At 46.3% G+C, this 22698-nt stretch overlaps 1 protein-coding gene across 2 annotated transcripts in view; it reads right to left on the bottom strand.

Moving 5' to 3' along the window:
* The window catches only part of LOC139601010 (beta-galactosidase-1-like protein 2), a 34821-nt gene that overhangs the window by 8733 nt on the left and 3390 nt on the right, over window positions 1–22698 (bottom strand). For both annotated transcript variants that reach the window (XM_071449680.1, XM_071449679.1), the window contains exons 2-14: window positions 19581–19778; window positions 17624–17692; window positions 16874–16969; window positions 14934–15042; window positions 14355–14447; window positions 11513–11594; window positions 6912–6976; window positions 4320–4404; window positions 3592–3729; window positions 2888–2968; window positions 1997–2103; window positions 1511–1657; window positions 297–368 (exon numbers count right to left, since the gene is read on the bottom strand). In XM_071449680.1, coding sequence (XP_071305781.1) covers window positions 297–368; window positions 1511–1657; window positions 1997–2103; window positions 2888–2968; window positions 3592–3729; window positions 4320–4404; window positions 6912–6976; window positions 11513–11594; window positions 14355–14447; window positions 14934–15042; window positions 16874–16969; window positions 17624–17692; window positions 19581–19778 — 1342 coding nt within the window. The remainder of the gene's footprint in view (window positions 1–296; window positions 369–1510; window positions 1658–1996; window positions 2104–2887; window positions 2969–3591; window positions 3730–4319; window positions 4405–6911; window positions 6977–11512; window positions 11595–14354; window positions 14448–14933; window positions 15043–16873; window positions 16970–17623; window positions 17693–19580; window positions 19779–22698) is intronic.

Raw genomic sequence — 22698 nt, 5'->3', positions numbered from 1 at the left:
TGTGCTAAGGAAGAAGCAGCCTGCAGAGATTTAATCTGCAATAACAGGGTACAGGTACTCAATGTTGTGGCTGTGTAAGAAGGCTGGCAAATTTTGTACAGCAAGGGCTGCAATAACTTGAATTTTCTCCATGGAAAAGCATTCAGACCCCACTTTTCAATCACAAATGGTAACTTGGCAGTGAAATCCCATCATTTGTGTCTGATTGGGGTACCAAGCTAGTCTGGGGTAGGAGGAGGTGCCTTTCTGAGCCTTCTCCCTTTTCAGTGATCTTGTTATCCACACCCTGGAGTTACCTGGCCCTCAGGAATGGAGAGCTCCACTGAGTTGTAGTCCAGCTCCCCCACATACACAGTGTTAACAAACACCTGCAGAACAGAGCAGAGCAGAGCAGAGCTCATCACTGATGTCACAATCACATCCAATCACATCCACAATCACATAAGTATAAGTTTTAACAAAGTGGAACTGGAAATTAGCAACTGGAAGTTGCTCTGATGAGCACAGCAACTGCTGATCAATGATGTCAGAACCACATCCCTCAGCTGGATTTGGGCAGGAAATTGTCTCTGCTTGAACCCAGAACTCAGGTGTCCATAACTGTCCCACTGTCACTGTGCCACGTCAGATGGGAATAAAATAATCAAAATATTCTCAGAATATTCAATATTCTGATGTTCAAATGTTGTAAGTTTTAGCAACTCAAATATCCATAACTGTGCCACTGTCACTGTGCCATGTCAGATGGGAATAAAATAATCAAAATATTTTCAGAATATTCAACATTCTGATGTTTAAAGATGTCATAAGTTTTAGCAAATTGGAACTGGAAATTTAATTAGAAGCTATAAGGGTTTGGGGCTTAGCTAAGAAGGGGAAATTCGTATTTTCTCCCCATTTGCTGCCTCCACCCACCCTGAGTGAGCCCTGTGCCCCTACCTGTGCCTGGTCCTGACTGTGCCACTGTCAGCACAGGTGGGAATAAAGTTATCAAAATATTCTCAGGACATTCAACATTCTGATGTTTAAATATAAGTTTTAACAAAGTGGAACTGGAAATTAGCAACTAAAGTTGCTCTGATGAGCACAGCAACTGCTGATCAGTGATGTCACAATCACATCCCTCAGCTGGATTTGGGCAGGAAATTGTCTCTGATTCAAACCAAAACTCAAGTGCCCATAATAGTCAGCACAGGTAGGAATAAAATCATCCAAATATTCTGAGAACATTCAACATTCTGATGTTTAAAGATGTTAACTTCATCTTTCCTCCTGTAGCTCGAAGCTTGGCTGGCATTCCCAGTTGGTGAAATGCTATGGTTAGGAAGGACATGGGAGGATGCATTGCTCTGGTTATGCCACTTTTCCTGTCACTGACTTGGTGCATTGATATGTGATTACAGGTTTTAGCCAAGTGAAACTGGAGGTTTAATTAGAAGCTGTGAGGGTTTTTGCTCAGCTGAGCAGTGCAGGGTTGATGTTTCCCCCATGAGTGAGCCCTGTGCCCTACCTGAGCCCGGTCCCGGACGTGGTCCCTGCTGTGCAGGTGTCCCCCCCCAAAAATGACAGTCTCATAGAGCACATAGCCATAGGGCTGCCCAATGCTGTCGTTCAGCTGCAGATTCTCCATGTTCACAGGGAACTCTGACTTGATGGGCTGCAGGGGAGAAGCAAATTGAACATCAGGAGTGGAAATTCTTGGAGGAGCAGCTCATTTAAAGGTTCGCTCTGCCACAGGTGAGAGCCTCCAAACTCTGGTCCAACCCAAAATCCCTCCTGACCAAAGTACCAGAAAAAGGAGCCAAGGACTTGCAAAAGTGCAATTCCAAGAGAACAGAAGGAGCAGTGAAAAAGCTGAGATAAAAGATTTGCTGCTTTTGCATATCCTTGGTAAAAAAATACCCCAGCCTCATCCTTTTGGGATAAGGCAGAGCAGAAACTGCTCTACAAGTTGATGCCTTTTAGGTCTGGGATGCAGTAAGAGAGGTGTCAGTACCTGCAGAAGTGCTGGCAGCACATCCCACAGAGAGATGTACTGGTGCAAGAGGATGGCACCATAGGAGGCCTTGCTCTCAATCATGGGAGGCAGAGGAAGGGGCTGGCCTGGGGTGCAAAAACAAAGATGGAACAATGACTTCAGACAACAAATTCAAGATTCCTCCCTCCCACACCTTCTTTGTCCTCCCATCCTTAATTCCCAACCAAGCAGAGCTCCAGAAAGGTCAGTGTCAATAATTCCCATCCAAGGAGAGCTCCAGAAGGGTCAGGGTCAATAATTCCCATCCAAGGAGAGCTCCAGAAAGGTCAGTGTCAATAATTCCCATCCAAGGAGAGCTCCAGAAAGGTCAGTGTCAATAATTCCCAATCCATCCCCAGTTTCAATAATTGCCATCCAAGGAAAGCCCCAGCAGGGCCAGGGTCAATAATTCCCATCCAAAGAGAGCCCCAGAAGGGTCAGTGTCAATAATTCCCAATCCATCCCCAGTTTCAATAATTCCCATCCAAGGAGAGCCCCAGAAGGGCCAGGGTCAATAATTCCCATCCAAAGAGAGCCCCAGAAGGAGCCCAGAAGGGTCAGTTTCAATCATTCCCACCCAAGCAGAGCCCCAGAAGGGCCAGTTTCAATCATTCCCAATCCATTCCCAGTTTCAATCATTCCCAATCCATCCCCAGTTTCAATCATTCCCAATCCATCCCCAGTTTCAATCATTCCCAATCCATCCCCAGTTTCAATCATTCCCAATCCATCCCCAATTTCAATCATTCCCAACCCATCCCCAGTTTCAATCATTCCCAACCCATCCCCAGTTTCAATCATTCCCAATCCATCCCCAGTTCCAATCATTCCCTGAGTGAACAGTGCTGAGACTCCTGGGTTGGTGATTACCAATGACCATGCTGAAGAGTTGTCTCAGCTTGAAGAATTTGGATGTGTAGTCCCCAGCCTCTGTCAGCACAGCATCATAATCTGGAAAAGCAGAACAGCAGCACGTGTTTGAAAAACATTTAAAAAAAACCCATAAAAAACTATAAAGCAGCTCTGGGATGGCTTCATGCAAGAAATAAAAGCCCCAGGCACAATTTTCATGGCATTGTCTGCAGAATGGAAATCTGTACACTTTAATCTGAGTGAACATCACTAAACAGCCACAAAATTCCTTAAATTAGAGAAGAGCCATTCACACTTTCAGAGATCTAATTTGCACGTATCCAGAATTTCACACAGGATAAAGTCAACAATTAACCATTTTAACCAGGGGCTGTTGGGATGAAAAGAGATTTACAGTAAAATTTGACTTTGTAAAATTAAAAAATGGTGTTTTGGATGATCATCTCTCCCTAGAAAAAAGAGACATCAGTTCATCATCTGTGACAGCTCTGTTTAAAATTCAGAATAAGGGAATCCCCCACTTCCTGGAATGGCTGGGAATTACAATCACTCATGTAAGCTCCCTTTTAGACAGGAATTTACTTCTGGGCTGTGTCCTACCTCATCTCTCAGGACAAAGTGGTTGTGCTGATCCCTTCTGAGCGTGGCTGGTCACTGTCAGCAGCCCAGGCAGGCAGAGCTGCACAGGCAAACAAACTCACCATAACTGGTGACATCTGACTTGTACTCATCAGCTTCCAGAGCCCCACTCATGAAGCCGAAGTTGGTGCCTCCATGGAACATGTAGAGGTTGATGGATGCTCCTGTTTTGAGGATGCTTTCTACAGTATTCACCATCTCTGCAAAAAAAAAGAGATTTTTTTGCAGTGCCAGGGAGGCCACAGACACAAATCTGGGCCAGGAATTAAAATCAGACACATTCTGGTAACTCCTGCCCAATGACAGTGATTTGTGTTGTGATTTGCCCTCAGGAAGGGGCAACACATCTACTGATGCATTTAAATACTAAATTTATGTATAATAATAATAATAATAATAATAATAATAATAATAATAATAATAGTTGTTGTTGTTGTTGTTATTAACTTAATTATTTGAATGTATTAAATATTTAATATTTAATCCTCTTCTCCAGGTGAAAAAGGGGTAAAGCTCATGGCCTCCAGCAAGAATTTTGCTTTGAAGAAGAAGAGTTGCAAGGACTCCTCAGCCAGACTAATGACCCAATTACAAAGACAATTGCAGGAGGATGAAAGTTGTTAAACCAGTCCTGTACAGCTCTGCTTTCACTGCTCTTTAGATGCCCTGGGGGTTTGTTTTTTTAGTAGCAGCCTTCCAAATGAGCTTTTAACCTGGGAGAAAGTGCTGCACTCCCCAGGGGCTGAAATTCACCACAAAATGTTCTACAAGAAGAGCGTTTGGTGCTCACCATCTGCATCAAAGACATAGTGAGGGCCTCCCCAGTTATCAAACCAGCCAGTCCAGTACTCCATCACCATCTTAGGCTGGTCTTTCTGTCAAGAGAAAAACAGAGTTGACATGGATCCAGGACAGGCCTGCAGCCGCCCCTTTGTTCTGGAGCAGCACTGTTGAAATAGAAGGAGAAGAGGGAGGATGAGAAGAGGAAGGAGGAGGAGAAAAGGAGAAAAGGAGGAGAAGGAAGGAGAAGGAAGGAGAAGGAAGGAGAAGGAAGGAGAAGGAAGGCGAAGGAAGGAGAAGGAAGGCGAAGGAAGGAGAAGGAAGGAGAAGGAAGGAGGAGAAGGAAGGAGGAGAAGGAAGGAGGAGAAGGAAGGAGGAGAAGGAAGGAGGAGAAGGAAGGAGGAGAAGGAAGGAGGAGAAGGAAGGAGGAGAAGGAAGGAGGAGAAGGAAGGAGAAGGAGGAGAAGGAAGGAGGAGAAGGAAGGAGAAGGAGGAGAAGGAAGGAGGAGAAGGAAGGAGAAGGAGGAGAAGGAAGGAGGAGAAGGAAGGAGGAGAAGGAAGGAGGAGAAGGAAGGAGGAGAGAAGGAAGGAGGAGAGAAGGAAGGAGGAGAGAAGGAAGGAGGAGAGAAGGAAGGAGGAGAAGGAAGGAGGAGAAGGAAGGAGGAGAAGGAGGAAAAGGAGGAATTTATTTCCTGACTCCAATATTTATAGATTTTCAAAAGTGCCAGTGGATTGATTGGAGGATGACATTGTCACCTCTCCAATGACACTGGACAAACCAACAGTCTATCAAATTTCTCCTCCTCCAGAGAGGAATGTAAAAACAATAACTATTTTAATTATTTACATAAAAGTGTGTGAGAAACTCCATTACAAGAATGCAAACATCAGAAGGCTCAGAAGAACAGGGTGCCAGTGTGGTGCCATGGTTTTACAGGAGTATTTTCTTCTCAACTGGCACAGCCAAAAAGGCACCTAAGGAGCTCTGAACAAGGAGCTGTGGGCCAGCAATGCCCAGAACAGGCAAGCAGAGCTTTGTTCCTCTGCTAGTCACAAAGCACAGAGCACACAATCAGGTGCTGTCAAACATTTCTGGATGCTGCTGTTTGGCAGAGCTGTAGCAAAGGGACAAACCAACTGTCAGTGTTTAGTTCTTGCTAAAAACACACATTTATAAATGTCTGCTTATCTGCCACGCCACTGCCAGCTGAGAGCTTGCAGGTGCAGGGCAGCCAGAGCTTGCCAAGGTACAGCAGCAGACCTGAGCTGCTTTAATGCCTTTTTAATGCTGCATATGGTGCTGGCAGGGAAGAATTTGCAGGAATTAGGTCTTCATTAAAGGCTCTGCACACAGAGCAACTGCTTCCCATTTGTCAGTGCCTGGCAGCTCCCTGAGGCCCTGCAGGATCCCTCCTGCCCCCATGGCATGGGCAGGGCAATGTGTGCTCAGCCTGGCTGCCCCTCCAGCCTCCTGGGCTTTAATTCCAGGCAGTTTTGTGACAGGGGTTTTGTTTAATGCCACAGGAATTGGCTGAGGTAAGTGGCATTAAAGAAACTCGTGTTTCATTAGGAGAAAACAACTGCCTGTAATCATCTAAACATCCCTGGAAATACATTTAATCAATCCATCCCCAGTGAACCAGGCAAAAAAGGGATTTTATCACCTTCTGGAACAAAAACCCATAACAAGGAGAAGATAAAACAGCTTCATAACCCCTAGAAACACTTCCTATCTCATTATTGGTGTGGCAAAGGAGGAGCTGCTCCTTTGGGGCCACATGTGGTGGGGAAGGTGCCACCTTCTGCTCATTTGCAAGGTTTGGGCAATTCTGGCAGACCTAAAGGAGGTGAAAGCACTTCCAGCAGAGCCTCTTTGGCCAGCAGAGGAAAAGAAAACAAATGCAAGCTGCAGGATTGAACATCCAGCATGCCAGCAGGGCTCCCCTCCACAGCCAAAAGGTGAGCAGAGAATTGATCAGGGCTGGGGCAGATCCCAGCTGCTCACATCCTTCATCTGCTGCAAGCACAGCACAGGGAAAGAGGACAGAGGGTGTAGAAAGAGAGATAACCTGTCACTGAGCCCAAAACCTGCCATTCCCTCACCACTCCCTCATCACAACCAGGACACTGTTCACATCAAGAGCTCATTAATTAATTAATTCCCTCCCTGAGGCAAACCTCTGATAGCACAGAGGGGTTAAAAATGCTCAAGTGACACAGTAAAACCTCATAAATCTGAATGAGACCCTGGAGGTGCACAGCCACAGCTGCAGCACACCAGCAAAGACCACCCACAGCACCAGGGTGAAAGAGTTTGGGAAAAAAATGATGGAAATTCAACAGAGAGGTTTGATAATTGTGCACTGGGATGCTCTGGGTATCACTTGAACAAGTCTAACCCCCACCAGCTAAACACAGGGCACAGCTGGGTGAAAATCCCTTTTAGAAGGACAACAGGACACTTAAATCCTCCTTCCCTAAATCCAGGAGGATTTGGCCTCGTGAGAAGGAAGCCCCAAACCAACAGACAAATCCCAAACAGAGTATCAGCTTCACTTCCAGTGCTGGGAAACACGGATGAGCAAAGTGTTTCTGCAGCTCACCTGCACTGTGTCAAGGTATTTCAGCAGCCCAGGCTCCAGCTTCTGAAAGTTAACAGTGGCCAGTGCTAGTGGGAAAGGAAAAATGTATTAATTTACACTCATCCAAAATGTCCAGGGGATCATCTCCTCAGGCCAGCAGGAGGGAACTGCAACACCTCCTGAACCCCCAAAACACCTCCTGAACCCCCAAAACAACCTGCTCAGAAACTCCCATCAAAGCCTGCACTGGTGTGCAGAATCCAAGTGAACCACAGCACAGAGTGGAATCCTCCCAGGCCATCTTTCAGCTCTAATGTGCAGAGATATTAGAGAGAGAGAGCATCAGAGCAGCTCCTGGGGTGTCACCAGCTCTAATTAGAGCCTGTAAAGCACTTGGAGATCCTCACTTAAAAGGCACCACATAAAGGCAAATTTATTACCAAGGCCTGTGTAGATGGCACAGTGCTCTCCCAGGCTTTAGCTGCAGGAATCCCTTCCCAGGCAATATCCCACAGCCTGTCATGTCTGTGGGGGTGACTGAGAGCAGCCACAGCACACGAGAGCCACAGAGAACCAACTGCACTGGAGGAATTCTCTGTGCTTCTGCCCATCCTCAGGCTCTGCAGTAACTTCAGTCTAACAAGATGAAGTTTAATTCAAGTCCAAGTGCCCAGTCCTGCATTTTGGCCACAATAGCCCCTGCAATGCCATGGGCATGGTGTGGCTGGGCAGTGCCCAGCACAAAGGGACCTGGTGGGCAGCAGCTGGACAGGAGCCAGCAGAGTGCCCTGGGGCCAAACTCCTGGCCTGGGGCAGGAATGGGGTGGCCAGAGGAGCAGGGAGCTCACTGTGCCCTGCCCTGGGCACTGCTGAGGGCACACCTCGAGTGCTGGGCCCAGCTCTGGGCCCTCAGCCTGGGAAGGACCTTGGGACACTGAGCTCTGAGTTTGCCAATGGCATCAATTACAGACTGGGTGACACTTTCAGTTCATTGTCCCTCTGCAAGCCCTGAATGGACCCAGGAGTAGCTGGACAGAGTGATGCTGTCTGGTACATAAATTTAAGACTGATGGAAGACCTGCATTCAAGTTATCTTATATATCTGTATCTAATATCTATACCTGCACATCCAGAGGGGACAATGGGGCTGGAGAGGGGCTGGGAACACAAACCCTGAGAGGAACCCCTGAGGGAGCTGGGGGTGCTCAGCCTGCAGAAAAGGAGACTCAGGGGTGCCCCCATCACTGCACAGCTCCTGAAAGGTGCCTGTGCTCAGCTGGGGCTGGGCTCTGTCTCCAGGAACTGACACAACCAGAGCACACAGCCTCGAGCTGCACAAGGGAAATACAGGCTGGATAGCAGGAAGAAGATTTTTCCAGCAAGGGTGATAAAGTTCTGGAATGTTCTGCCCAGGGAGGTGGTGGAGTCCCCATGCCTGGGTGTGTTTAACAAAGCCTGGATGTGGCACTGGGTGCCAGGGTTGAGTTGAGGGGCTGGGGCTGGGTTGGACTCCATGATCTTGAAGGGCTCTCCCTGTCAGAACCCAGGAAATTCCTCTGGCTGCCCTGGAGGATTGGAGCCCCTGCCCAGGGGGCTCAGAGACCTTGGCACAGAGCCCCAGACCCCTGTGCCTTTGATTTTGCCCTTGGAAAAAACAATTACCAACCTTAGATGGAGAATTACAGGCCACAATAGTTTAAGTAGAATGACAGTGAATTTATCACAGGGTGAGAAATCGATTTTTTGGGGTTTTTAGAATGGGGGTTCAGAGGGCAAGATGGAGGAATCTGAGCATGTCCAACCTTTCTCCTTCTTCTTCTTGGCCTCCATCTTCTGCTGTGGTGGTGGCACTTTGGGATTGGTTTAGAGTAGAAGCTCAGTGTCTAACACAGGTGATAGGTATTGGGAAGTTATTGTAAACATTGTACAGGTAGTTTTTAGTATAAAGACATAACCCTGCCCTGGGGGCAGGCAGAGTGCCTGGAACTGCCCTGCTGGATGGACCTTGACTGGGCAGGAGTAAAAATTTTATAGATAAGAAACAATAAACAACCTTGAGACCAAGAACTGAAGAGCTCTGACTCCTTCTTTGACCACTGGGCTGAGAAAAGAGACTTTGGACACATCTTGGGGTCACTCTGGGCAGCAGAGATTCCGAGATCTGTGCTGTGATTCTGTGATTCTGGGTGGGAACACCTCCTACAGGACAGGACCCCAATCTGGGATCAGTGTCCCAGCCCCTGGCACACATTTTAACCATTTTTGTATCTCCCAGCCCTCAGTCACGCTGATCTTTCTCCCAGACAAACTCTGCAGCAGCAATGATGTGATTCAGCATGAAAAATTGACTTCCAACAAGAGAGCTGCTATCAAATCCAGCCCCAGTTGTGTCAGGCAGATCACTTCAAACAGAATATTTACAGAAGGAAAAGCTCACTTCTCACTATTTATACCTTGATTTTAATAGGCTGACCCATGTAGTGAGCTGAGCTGGAGAATTCAGCACAGAAAACACGAAAGGAGAACAAAATAAAATGTGGATTTAGCACTGATGCAATATGTTAGTTGGCAGTTCTGAAGGAGAACGTGCCCAGCTCTGTATGGTTAACAGCAGCCCATGGAAAAGAGAACCATCCCCAGAGCCTTCCTGATCCTCCTCATGGGCTGTTCTTCCCACACACACACACACACAGGGCATCCCACCCTGCTCTGGAGGGACAGCAGAGGCTTTGGCACCCAGCAGCTCCCAGAGGGGCCTCACCAGGTCAGATCAGCTTGGGAATCTTGGAATCAGGGTGGGATTGGGATGGAAGAGACCTTAAACTCATCCCTGGAAGGGCAGGGACACCTCTCACTATGCCAGGGGATCCAAACCCTGCCCAGCCTGGCCTTGGACACTTCCAGGGATGGGCAGGGATTCTTGCCTCTCCTTCAATCCCTTCCTCACACCCTGCTGCCCCTCACTTGGAGCCCTGGTTATCCCACACATCTGTGAGGAACCCCTGAGGGAGCTGGGGGTGCTCAGCCTGGAGCAAAGGAGACTCAGGGGTGCCCCCATCACTGCACAGCTCCTGAAAGGTGCCTGTGCTCAGCTGGGGCTGGGCTCTGTCTCCAGGAACTGACACAACCAGAGCACACAGCCTCGAGCTGCACAAGGGAAATACAGGGTGGATAGCAGGAAGAAGATTTTTCCAGAAAGGGTGATAAAGTTCTGGAATGTTCTGCCCAGGGAGGTGGTGGAGTCCCCATCCCTGGGTGTGTTTAACAAAGCCTGGATGTGGCACTGGGTGCCAGGGTTGAGTTGAGGGGTTGGGGCTGGGTTGGACTGGATGGTCTTGAAGGGCTCTTCCAGCCTGGTCCTTCCCTGAATTCTCTAAATTCTGTTATTCTGTGATCAGTGACACCCTGGCTCTCACAGATTGCTGTGACATCCAGAGGCAAAGTGGGATCAAAGAGCTCCCAGCAGAACAGGACACTCCAGACAAGGAGGAGCTGCCAACATTCCCTCCCTCAGGAGAGGAGGCCAAGGCAGGGATTTCTCCTTTCTCCTCCTCCTGACAGCTCTGTGTGTGTGTGGCAGGCAGACAGTGACTCTGTGTGGTCACAGCTGAAAACTGCTGCACACCCAAAAACATCCAAAGGAATTTTTCACCGTGCTGCTGAAGGCCCATGACTCAGTAAATGAATTTATCCCTCTCATACTGACATGGAAAAGCAAAAGGAGGGAAAAAAGGAGGGGAAAGTTTTTACCTTTAATCATCTCCATGCCTGAGACTGGAAATTTAACATTATTTATGACTGAGTGATAACAGGAGCACTCAAAGGCTGTACCCTGCAAATACTAAATTTGGGGAGCAATAACACCCCAGGCAATTGGCAGGAACACAGGAGAGAGCAGAGGCCAAGCACAGATCGAAAATCCCAGCTGAAATTACCCCAAATTCTGGGAATCAGTGCTCCAGACAGTCAGATTTAGGGCTCAGTGAAACTCAAGCAGCTGCACCTCCAGTTCTTCCCAGGAAAAAGGAGAAGGGTGCTAAGCAACACTTAAAAAACTTATTAGAATTATACTTTATAAAAGGGAAAATGGGCATCCTTCTGCATTCTACACATCTGACACCCTCCTTTCCCCACCTGAGGTTTTACACCCCAAAATAAGCTTGCTCAGAAGATAATGCTGCCCCACAAACTATTGCTACATCTACTGCTTAAATGTAAAACTCAGAATCAAGGTTTTAATGGACCTTTTTGTCCTTCTCTTTTTAATTGCAAAGCTTTTACCTTAGGAATGAGTTACTACTGCTAGTAATTGCTGAGGAACTTGTTTAGCATCTATAGAAATGAAGCAATAAGTAGCATTTTCAGCCTTGTAGTCAGGTGAAACATTAAGAAATGCTGGGTGCTGCCATCTCTTGGCTCAGTGGGAAGTACAGATGCCCATCCCTTCCCACAGTGTTGCACTATGTGGAAAATAAATAATTCTAAACCTTTCTGGGAGGGGTCTGGGTTTGTCCTGGCTGCACCATCCAGCCAAGGGGTCCCTCCTGCTACAAGGAGGACTCAGGGGGTGCAAAGGGTGAATTCAAGTCCTGTTTTCCTCCCTCAGCTCTAGAAGCACTCACCTCCTTCCACCAAGCCAAAGGACAGCCCATTCTTGTTGTCTGAGGTCATCAGCAGCTCCACAATCCCTCTGTTTAACAGGGCCTGGGTTAAAAAGAGCAAAAGCCATTGTGCTAACACAATTTAGCATTTCTCAGGGTATTAAAGCACTCCAGCATCACTTCTGTGGGCACAGCCTGCAACTGGCAGTGCCTTGTAATAAATATTATCCCTGTGACATCTCCCATTCCTCCTGAAGCCTCCCTGCCTACTTTTCCCAGCTTAAAGACCACTGGAAAATCTTATTTTGTCTTAGAAAGCTGGATTGGTTTCTCACTGATGCATCCAGCTTCAGGATTATAGCTTCTGAGATCAAGGCAATAAACAGCTTCACTGCTTTCATCAGGAGAGGGATTCAGGTGGAAGGAGGAAAGGAAAATCAGCTCAGGCTTCCCAAATGCCTGACAGTGGGAGCTGGAAAGAGGGAAGAGCTGATTTTGCACAGAACACCATCACAGGACAGCTCAGGCACAGATGTTTTTCAAAAATCAATGAATTTAGTGGTTCCTCAATATTACAGCTCTAGAGGAATCAGCAGTCCAAGGTTTTAAAATCCACCTGCACACACAAGATCCTCCCATCAGGATGGTTCTCTTGCAGCTGGTCCTGAACAGAACAGTGCCTTAATTAACCACTCATTTCACTGCTCCTCCATTGGAAGTCACTCCTGGAGCTCTGAGAGCAAGGCTTCAGTCCCTTCAGCCCAAATCACTAATTGTGAAATGTGATAAAACCCTTTGCTTATTGTCCCTGCCTGCACTAAGAGCAGACCTGGGCATGAAACCTTGCAACACAGAGCCTACAGACAAACCCAGCCCAGAGCCAGGACAAGCTGGGCACTTCTTCAACCCCTCCCCACCAAATTTATACCTGAACAGAAGCTGGATTCAGACAAAATTCAGCTGCTGAGGGAGCTGGAATTTCTAACCAATTTTACCAAGGTAATTCTTTGAGCACTGCACTAATGCTGAGTTTCTTCCCCTCCTTTTGAGTGTAAATGCAAAACAGAGGAACAGCAGAGCTCCCACACATTCAGTGCCTCCCAGAGTGCAGCAGAGAACAGGAATAGAAGCTCAGATCTGTGTGGGAAGGGCCATGTCAATAAATCCTTTCACTTTTAGGAAGGCAAAGGTACCCAAAAAGTGAGCTAAGCACAGGGAGTTGAGGTTTTGTGTGAGCTCTGGGAGTTTTGTAATGAGTTTATTAATTCCAGGAAGGTGCAACTTGGTCAGAGATGCTAGATGTGAATTAATCACCTTGCCACAAAGCAGAACAAAGGCTCAGAGCCCCACCTCACATCAGATCCCACCCCAACCAAAACCAAAGCCCTGCAAATCCTGCTTTCCAACATTTCCATCTCTAACCACTATTCTGCACTGCCTCAGATGCAAATTGCACCCAATCCCAGAATATGATGAAACAGCACTGCAAAAATACACCCACAGGCCTGGCAGGAGATGTGTCCTGACAAGTCTGAAACAGCACAAACTCTTCTCACCAAGGAAAGCAAGGCCAAGCCTGCAGCCTGCTCAGACCCCCAGAACCTCTGTGTCCCCTTCATCCAGGGCTCTGAACACCACCTGCTTGCCATTATCTCTAATTTGTTTGTGTACAAACTTTATATTTAACCTTGTAAGGAGAGCTAAACCACAGCACAAGCTGGAGTTGGTGCAGCCCTAAGGAGAGGAGCACTCCTGCCATGGATTGGTTTGTTTGAAAAGCCTCTGGACACCCTGAGCAATGGCACAAGCTGAGCCTCAGGGTGTCACCCTCATTAAACCCTACACTCCTCACCACCCTGGCTGTCCTCTCAGCAGCCCTGGGAGGATGAATAGGACTCAACCAAACACAAATCCAAACAATCCTAGCTTTTTCTTCCATCTCCCACCTAGGCTGAATAGCAATCATTATCATCTACAACCCTAAGCTTACACTCCTCAACTTCTATCTATACACTGTAATAACTGCAACTGTCTTCCTCACCCTAAATACAATCAAAGCCCTAAAACTATCTACCCTAATAACTAAAAATAAAGCTATCTACCCTAATAACCCTGAGGGTGAGCCTCAGGGTGCAGCTGGGCTACCCAAAAGGTTCCAGAAGGATCCCATCATCCTGCAGCAGAAGAGCAAACCTGCATGGGTGACCCCCCTGATGTGCAGCAATACCTTTAAGCATTCAGTGAGAAGAAATGAAACAACAAACCCTGTGAGGCAACACTGCAGATCTCATTATCTGCCTGCCCTGCACTGGGTCAGAGTGCTGTGAGATCCACCAGGATAATCCAGCCTCCCTGGGCATGGGCCAGCTCCTCATCACTGACTCAGAGCAGCCAGGGCACAGTTCAATCCCTTTCTGACAGGGCTGAGGGAGGCATTAGGCAAATTAAGCTCCCTGGTGCTGAGCTGCAGATTACACAGGTTTAGGAGAGTGCTGCTGACTTGTTCCCATCAACTTTCCTGCCAGGAAAGCCAACAAAGGGAAACCTTTATCAAATATATCTAGGAGAGGCAAAAAAGGACCTGCAGGTGAGAGCTGCTTCAAGGCAGGCTGTGCAGGACAGACACTCCCAGCTCACTCTCTCCCTCTTCTCTGGGAGATGTAAGAACACAGATTTATCAACACTCAGAGGCTCATGTGCCAACTCTTCCACTCCTGGAGGAAACATCCAAGGCAAATGCAGCTGGTGCTTTCAAGAGTCTCTCAAACCACACTCAAAAGTTACAAAGAAAAAAGAAAACACTGTAGGGAAGGAGATTTATGGGAGAGATTAACACAGAAACAAGTAAAAGTGCCACCATTACCATTTTGACATAGTTCATGTAGTTTGGGTCTTTGGCATAGGAACCATATTCATTCTCCACCTGCACTGCAATGATGGGACCTCCTTTCTTGTACTGTGGGGGACAAAAAAAGGGAGAAGGAAGGTGTTCATTTGATTTCTAACTAGCAAAAATCCCATTAGCTGGCAGGAAAGATACACCAGCATCAGAAGGACTCAGCTCCACCCTCCCATGTTCCCACAGAGTGGGAGCATTCCTGAGCACTGAGAGTGGGAGCACTCTCCACCTGCACTGCAATGTGGGACCTCCTTTCTTGTACTGTGGGGGACAAAAAAAAGGGAGAAGGAAGGTGTTCACCAAGATTTCTAACCACCAAAAATCCCATTAGCTGGCAGGAAAGATGCACCAGCATCAGAAGGACTCAGCTCCACCCTCCCATGCTCCCACACTGACAGAGAAAACAGCCTGTGCTGATTCCTGGTGCATTTTTGTGGCAGTTTTTGGTTATTGCCTGACCCTCTGCTGTCACACAGAGCCCCCAGTGCCCTGTGCAGCCACTCCCAGGGACAGGGACAGGGACAGGGACAGGATGGTGCTTGCCTGGAAAGGGACAACCACGCGCATCAGGCGGTCAAAGTAGGCGTCCACAGCCTCCGTGAAGCCCTTGTAGGTCGTCCTCAGCTGCATCTCGGGGTCCTGCAGCAGCCAGCTGGGGAACAGCAGCAGAAGAGATGTGTTAGACAGCCCTGTCCAGTCATGCAGAGGTGTTCCAGCCACTGGCATCAAGTCCCACCTGGGCAGGGACCATCAGTGTCACCTGGCGGAGCCCACAGCGACACCGTGTCCCACCCACCTCGTGCCCATCTCTCACTTGGAAATAAATCCAGGCTCCAATTCCCAATCTCCTCCTCTTCTTTTTGTTTTGCATTTCAGGCCCAAACTCATTTCATCACCTCTACCAATAATATTTCAAGGCTTAATCTTATCACTCCAAAGTGAATTCCCTGCATTCCCGAGGGCACTCTGCAACCAAGTGCTCCCTCAAAAAATCCCAACCCTTTCTCAAATAAAAGATTGCTGTCATTGTTCCCACTGTTTCTACTGCTGATTTACAAGGCTGGGTTCTGTTTGGAGTTAACAGCAAAAAGGGCAATTTGTTGAAGAGCAGAACAATATAGTGCTGTAACAATTTAAGGGGAATGAGCCTGTATTTTCCTTTTCTCAGAAAAATGAGGCCTTAACTAATATCCTTCCAAAGATCTGAATATTCAACTCTTTGCTAAATGTGGCTTTGTGGACTTAAAAAAAATCATGTCCTCTTTAGCTGGAAAATGAGAATAGTACTGTTGCCCTTTATTAGAATTTTTTATGTGTCTGATTAAAAAACCACATGGGTGATATGACAACAACTGACAACAGATGCACTTCTCATAACCTAATGTGGAGGTGGCTTCTGGCTCTGGTCATGAAGAGCTCTGCTCTCAGGAGTTAGTCCCTGACACCTCAACTCTGATGCCAAAGGCAGGTGAAAAGTGGAAAGTTAAAAAAATAATCCCCAAGTAATCTGCACTGAGGTTTGTGCTGTGTGCAGTAAGGAAAACATGTGATAACCTGGCACTGGCTCCACTCAGGAACCAGGAAGGTCCCAGGGCTCCAGAGCCTCCTCCTGTTGTGTTCTTCAGGGGAAAACACCACAGGAGGCTGGGGTTTCATCACTGCCAGCCATATAATGCAGATTTCTAGTAGGACTTTTAAAATGGAGCTGAGATGGAATAAATTCTTACACCAAGCTGCAAATCCTGTCCATGTTATGCAGAGTCAAGGTGTAACAGCAAGATGGGTTCCTCCAATTCTATTTTCTTGCTGTAACCATTATACCATAAAACAATTATTATTAACACTCAAAAACAAAATTAGAAGAGCTCCGTAAGATAATGAGATAATTTCTGTTTGGGGAACACAGAAAATAAATATCCCCATCAAGCAGCCAGGCATTCCAAAGCAATTCCTTTGAAGGAGCCTCAACTATGTGATCGTGTGTTTTATGAAAAATCTTTTCATTAGGATCTCTTCTCCTGAGAAGCTGGAAGTTTCAGCTTCTCCATGTTTTGCTGCTTTGAAATATGATTTGGAGAACTGCTTACCCAGCATGTGAAATTGTTTTTACTTGATGACCAATGACAGCCACCTGTGTCGGGGCTATGAGCAGTCACAAGATTTTATTATCATTCATTCCTTTCCTTGCTCCCTTCTGATGAAATCCTTTCTTCTATTCTTTAGTATAGTTTTAGTATATCATTTTCTTTTAATATAATATATATAATAATAAATCAGCCTTCTGAAACATGGAGTCAAGATTCTCATCTCTTCCCTCATCCCGGGACCCCTGTGAACACCACCACAACTGGGAGCCTGGGATTTGTTTGTCCCTGATGTTGTGATCAGGAGCTTGGGATTTGTCTGTCCCTGATGTTGTGATCAGGAGCTTGGGATTTGTCTGTCCCTGATGTTTCCCTGCAGTGAACAATTTCCACACTCACCTGGGCAGACCCCCGAGGTCCCACTCTGAGCAGATGTAAGGTCCAGGGCGCAGAATCACCCACAGCCCATTTTTAGCTGCCAGGGAAAGGAAGGCCCTGGGGATCCAGACAGAGGAATTATTGTCTGCAGAACCCCCACCCCTAATACTCCAAAACCATTGAATTTAGGTAGCAAAGCAGAAGGGAATTGCATGATGAAGTAACCACATAGGATTGGTGTCACTGTAATATTTTCTGAAAAATCCCTTCACCAGGATTTCTTCTCCTGGGAAGTTGAGAAGCCTCAGAGAAAAATGTAAACAATAATTATCTGATTGGCTTCTCCCTGTTTTGCTGCTTTGGAATGTGTTTGGACATTGTTTACCAACAGGTGCATGTTTGACTGGTTTAATGTGAATTGTTTTTATTTAATGACCAGCTCTTGTTAAGCCTTCTGTCTGTATCCTTTTTCTGTATTCTTTTAGTATAGCATTCTTTTAATATAGTATAATATCATAAATAATAAATCAGCCTTCTGAGAACATGGAGTCAGATTAATCTCTTCCCTCATCCTGGGGATCCCAGCAAAGATTACAAATTGGTGCTAAATTGATCAGGTTCCCAGAACTTCAGAAGGATGAGGAAGGGGAAGGAAGGAGTCCCCACTGCCTGATCAAGGCACATCTGGAAATGACATCTTCACCCAAACACCTCACACCCCCTCCCCTCCAAAGAGGAGTATTTCAGAACAGAGCTGTCTGTGCCACATACCTCAGGTCCAGGTTTTTACTGAAGTCAAACTTGCCTCTTTCCTTTTCGTGCAGGTTCCATGGCACGTACCTGAAAAGCAGAGCAGGTGAAGGTGAGCTCTGGCATACTCAGAGAAAAACTGAGGCCCCACCATTCTTTTCTGTAGGAGCCACAGGGGGTAGGACATGGAAATTGCATTTATTGCAAAGGGCCTGGGTGCAGGGCCCTGCTGGGAGCTGCCAGGCACAGCTCAGAGCAGGACTGAGAGAGGAGCCCCAAAGAGGGAGAGAGAAGAATAAAACAAGAGGAAAAAAGAGAGCGAGGTTCCCGTTACAACACCATAAATCTTCTTCTCTGCTGAATATTCTAATTTTCACTAACCAATCTAGTACAAGACACAAATCCTACAGCATTTACATACAGCCTATAAAACCATTACATTACCATACTATGTCACATTTTAAACAAGCTCTTTCCTCACCAAGCCTTGAAAAGCAAGACCAAGCCTGCAGCCTGCTCAGAGCCCCAGAACCTCTGTGTCCCCTTCATCCAGGCCTCTGAAAACCACTTGCTTGCCATTATCTCTGTTTGTGTACAAACTTTATATTTAACCTTATAAGGAGAGCTAAGCCACATTACATCACCATCCTGTGTTACATTTTAAACCCTAAAAACTCCTCTTTGGGCCCCTTCTGCCAAGCTGTAGGGTCTGCTCTGCCCCTTGGGCCTGTCTGCAAGCAGAGGGTGTTGTTCCATCAAAAGGGGATCACCTTCAGCAGCCACACCATTGTTTTCCAGTTGTTCAGTAACTGAGGGATCTCAAAGCTTGCTTTCATTTCAATCTCACTTATAGTTCCACATTCTCAAAATCTTCTGCCAGGCAATCATATTTACAAGGCTTTCCTGCTCCATCTTCCCCAACACTTTTCCCACAGTAAGGAGCATGGAAATACATCCTTATGGCCTGTCACAGACATGTTTTATGAAAAATTCTTTCCTTAGGATTTTTCTCCTGAGAAGCTGAGAGGCCTCAGGAACCAAATGTAAACAATGATTATTGTGGAATAATATTGTTATTATTCCACAATAATCTGTGGAATAATAACAATGATATAACAATAATAACAGTAATAACAATATTATTATTATTCCAATAATCTGTGGAATTATAACAATAATAACAATAATAACAATATTATTGTTATTATTTCAATAATCTGTGGAATAATAACAATAATATAATGATAATAAAACAATAATAACAATATTATTATTATTCCACAATAATCTGTGGAATAATAACAATGATATAACAATAATAACAGTAATAACAATATTATTGTTATTATTCCAATAATCTGTGGAATAATAACAATAATATAAAAATAATAACAATAATAACAATATTATTGTTATGATTCCAATAATCTGTGGAATGATAACAATAATATAACAATAATGACAATAATAACAATATTATTGTTATTATTCCAATAATCTGTGGAATGATAACAATAATATAACAATAATGACAATAATAACAATATTATTGTTATTATTCCAATAATCTGTGGAATAATAACAATAATATAACAATAATAACAATATTATTGTTATTATTCCAATCATCTGCTGCTGTGGAATGCAACAGGTGGATCTGTGACTGGTCTCATGTGGTTGTTTCTAATTAATGGCCAATCACAGCCCAGCTGTCCAGACTGTCTCAGTCAGTCACAAGCCTTTGTTACCATTCTTTTTCTATTCTTAGCCAGCCTTCTGATGAAATCCTTCTTCTATTCTTTTAGTACAGTTTTAATGTAATATATATCACATTATATAAAACATTATATATCACAATATATAAAACAATAAATCAGCCTTCTGGAAAACCTGGAGCCACCATTCTTGTCTCTTCCCTCATGCTGGGACCCCTGTGAGCACCAGCAGAGTGGAGAGGCTGGGCAGGGAGGGCACTCACGTGGTGAGGGTGTTGAGGCCACAGGCTCTCATTTTGAGCATGCGATCCTCCCAGTACTCCCGGGGCACTCTGAAGTAGTGCATGGAGCCCCCCAGGATGCGGAAGGGCATCCCCTCCAGCAGGAACTCGGAGTTCTCTGTCTGCAGGCCATGGCTCCTCCCCCACAGCCCCAGAGGGGTCAGCTCGCTCCAGTTAAACCTGCAAGAGAAAAGGAGATGGGTGAGCAGACAGCCCTGGGGGAGGAATGTGTCCCACTCATTGCACCTCACCCAGCGCAGAATCACGAGGTTGGGAGATGTGGTGTTACATTTTAGTTAAATGGTATGCTCTGTCTCACCTCTCAAAAATGGAGGGTTTATTCCAAGCCTGTGACCCTCCCCTGAAGTACCATGGATCTGTAATCCCATTGGCCCAAGCCTTATTCCATGCCCACTTTGAACCTCCCTGTTAAGCTGGGCCAGGGAGACCAAACCTCTCCTGGCCCTTTTTCTCCCTCTCTCTGCAACAGGAAGAGACCTTCAAGATCATTGAGTCCAACCCAGCCCAAATCCCTCAACTCAACCCTGGCACCCAGTGCCACATCCAGGCTTTGTTAAACACACCCAGGGATGGTGACTCCACCACCTCCCTGGGCAGAACATTCCAGAACTTTATCACCCTTTCTGGAAAAACTTTTTCCTGATATCCAACCTGTAATTCCCTTGGTGCAGCTTGAGACCAGCTCTGACCTTCCTGCTTCTCAAGCAAGCCACACTCTTGTTCCTACAGAGCACAGAGATGGTTCAGAAGGCTCTAAGCCAGCTGGAAGATCTTCTCAAATATAGATTTAAATCCATTTCACTGGCTGCTTCCCCCCTGAACCCCCAAGCCACTGTGCCATACTCTACAACTGACACTGCTCAGGCACAGAGCATGGAACTCACTTGCTGAAATCATGGATGGGCAAGTTTTCACTCACAATACTCACAAACACTTGCCTAACCTATGGAATTCAACATCTCCCTTTGCAGTAGGAGGGCACATGGCTGATTTCCAGACCCATGTTCCAACACCAGCTGCATCCATCACTGCCATCCCAAATGTCTTGGGGACTCTGGCATCTTCCAACTCAAAGCATGGAAAAAATAAAACCCTCTCACCTGTTCCCTGTGAACAGAGAACCTTTTCCTCAGTTTGATGAACCCCCTGGATTATATTCATCACCCAGAGAGACTAAATCAGCTGTGACCACAAACTTACCTCTGCTCACATCACTGTTTATGTTCATCCTGAAAATGTTATTTGCCAGAAGAACCAGAGGCACGGGGCCAGCAGCTCCTCAGCACTTACCAGGGTGAGCCCTCCTGCTGTCACAGCTCCTCTGGGGTCAGCTCCTGCACTACTCATGGCCTTGCAGGCTCCCAGCTCTCTTTGGCTGAGCCAAAACCCCATCTCACCAACAAGACAGTGTCTGTTTTTACTAAAGCAGTGTCACTGCCTCCCTCAGCCCACCCCACGAACACACAGAGGGTCAGACAATGGCAGCTTGTTCCTTATCAGAGCCAGATGTGAGCAATGAATTCCCAGCTCCAGAAAGCAGCAATGACCAGCACAGCTGGGAGAAAATCACAGGGAGAGAGGAGAGGAACACCTAAGGCTCCAGCTGCTGCCTAGGCTATGTGAGAAGCAGTTGTTAGCAGAGGGTGAGGATGCTCAGAGCTTGTGGCTTACAGGGATTGCTAACCACAGCCTGTCTGTCCTCTGACAGGCCAGGGGGACTAAAAGGAGCTGAACTAAGGCTTGCAGGGCACTGCAGGGCTGGCTGACAAGCTCAGAGGGTACCTGAGTAGCACAGCATTCTCACAGGGCTCTGAAACAGCCAGCAGCAGGCAGGGGTAATACCTGGAAAAGGAAGCCAGGTTAGATATTCAGTGCCTCCAGACAAAGAGACTCACAGATTGTCCAGCCATTCCCAGTGATTTATGGTCCTTCCAGCCAGGTCTCATAAGCTCTTGGAGATTTTTATTACACCTAAGATAGCTCAGCTGCTTTAGAATGCATAAAATCAGCAGGATGGCTTTTGTGGTAGTGCTGGAAACAAAAAAGTTTTAATAAAAGGCAAAATAACAAAACTCTTTACAGAGAAAAATCGAGCCAGATGCAAGAGGTTCTTGCTCCTGGTAAAACACCTCACAAAAGCAATTAGTTCCTGTGTTTTCTTCTTTTTTTAGTAAATTGCTTAGACAGGACTTTTTAGCTCCTGTGCAATTGCTATCCTTAAGTTTGAGGTGAAGTCCCTCCCCCAGGTCCTATGAGGTGTCTTTTTACCTAATTGAGGAGAGAAACTGTCACAGACATGTTTTATGTTTTATGAAAAATCCTTGTTTTAGCATTTTTTCTCCTGAGAAGCTGAGAGGCCTCAGGAACAAAATGGAAACAATGGTTATCTGCTGCTGTGGAATGCAACAGGTGCAGCTGGGATTGGGCTCATGTGGTTGTTTCTCATTAATGGCCAATCACAGCCCAGCTGGCTCGGTCAGTCACAAACTTTTGTTACCATTCTTTTTCTATTCTTAGCCAGCCTTCTGATGAAATCCTTTCTTCTATTCTTTTAGTATAGTTTTAATAATATAATATATATCATAAAATAATAAATCAAGCCTTCTAAACATGGAGTCAGATCCTTGAATTTTCCCTCATCCTGGGACCCCTGTGAACACGGTCACAAGAAACTTCTGGGCTTTTTTCCTTTTTAAGGAGACAAAGGATAGTTTGGTCACTCCATCAACAGGGAGCACATTCCAACATCCCAGCAACAGAGCTGAGCAAGGAGACTCTGCTGTGTCAGAATGTGGGGTGATAACAACAGCTGCTGATGATAGTGCAGCTCAGACAGGAGAAATGAGTACAAACCACAAATCTGCCACATTTAAAGCGTGCCTGGGTAAGAACAGGACCCAACGTGCTCATCTGCATGAGAAACAGCCAGAGAAGGATGGCACGAGGCTGGGGAATGGCAGCACTGCTCCCAAGGAATTGTGATGAATTTCAGCAGCAGGGGAAAGGGTTCTCAAGCCCCAGACAGGACACCCCATGGCCACCTGCTCCTCTGTGCTGCTAAATTACAGATTGGGACTTT

The sequence above is a fragment of the Agelaius tricolor genome, unplaced genomic scaffold, assembly GCF_023055355.1.
Source record: "Agelaius tricolor isolate 1412-34295 unplaced genomic scaffold, bAgeTri1.0.p SCAF_29, whole genome shotgun sequence".
Classification (NCBI taxonomy): domain Eukaryota; kingdom Metazoa; phylum Chordata; class Aves; order Passeriformes; family Icteridae; genus Agelaius; species Agelaius tricolor.
This window is presented reverse-complemented; position numbering and strand designations above follow the sequence as displayed.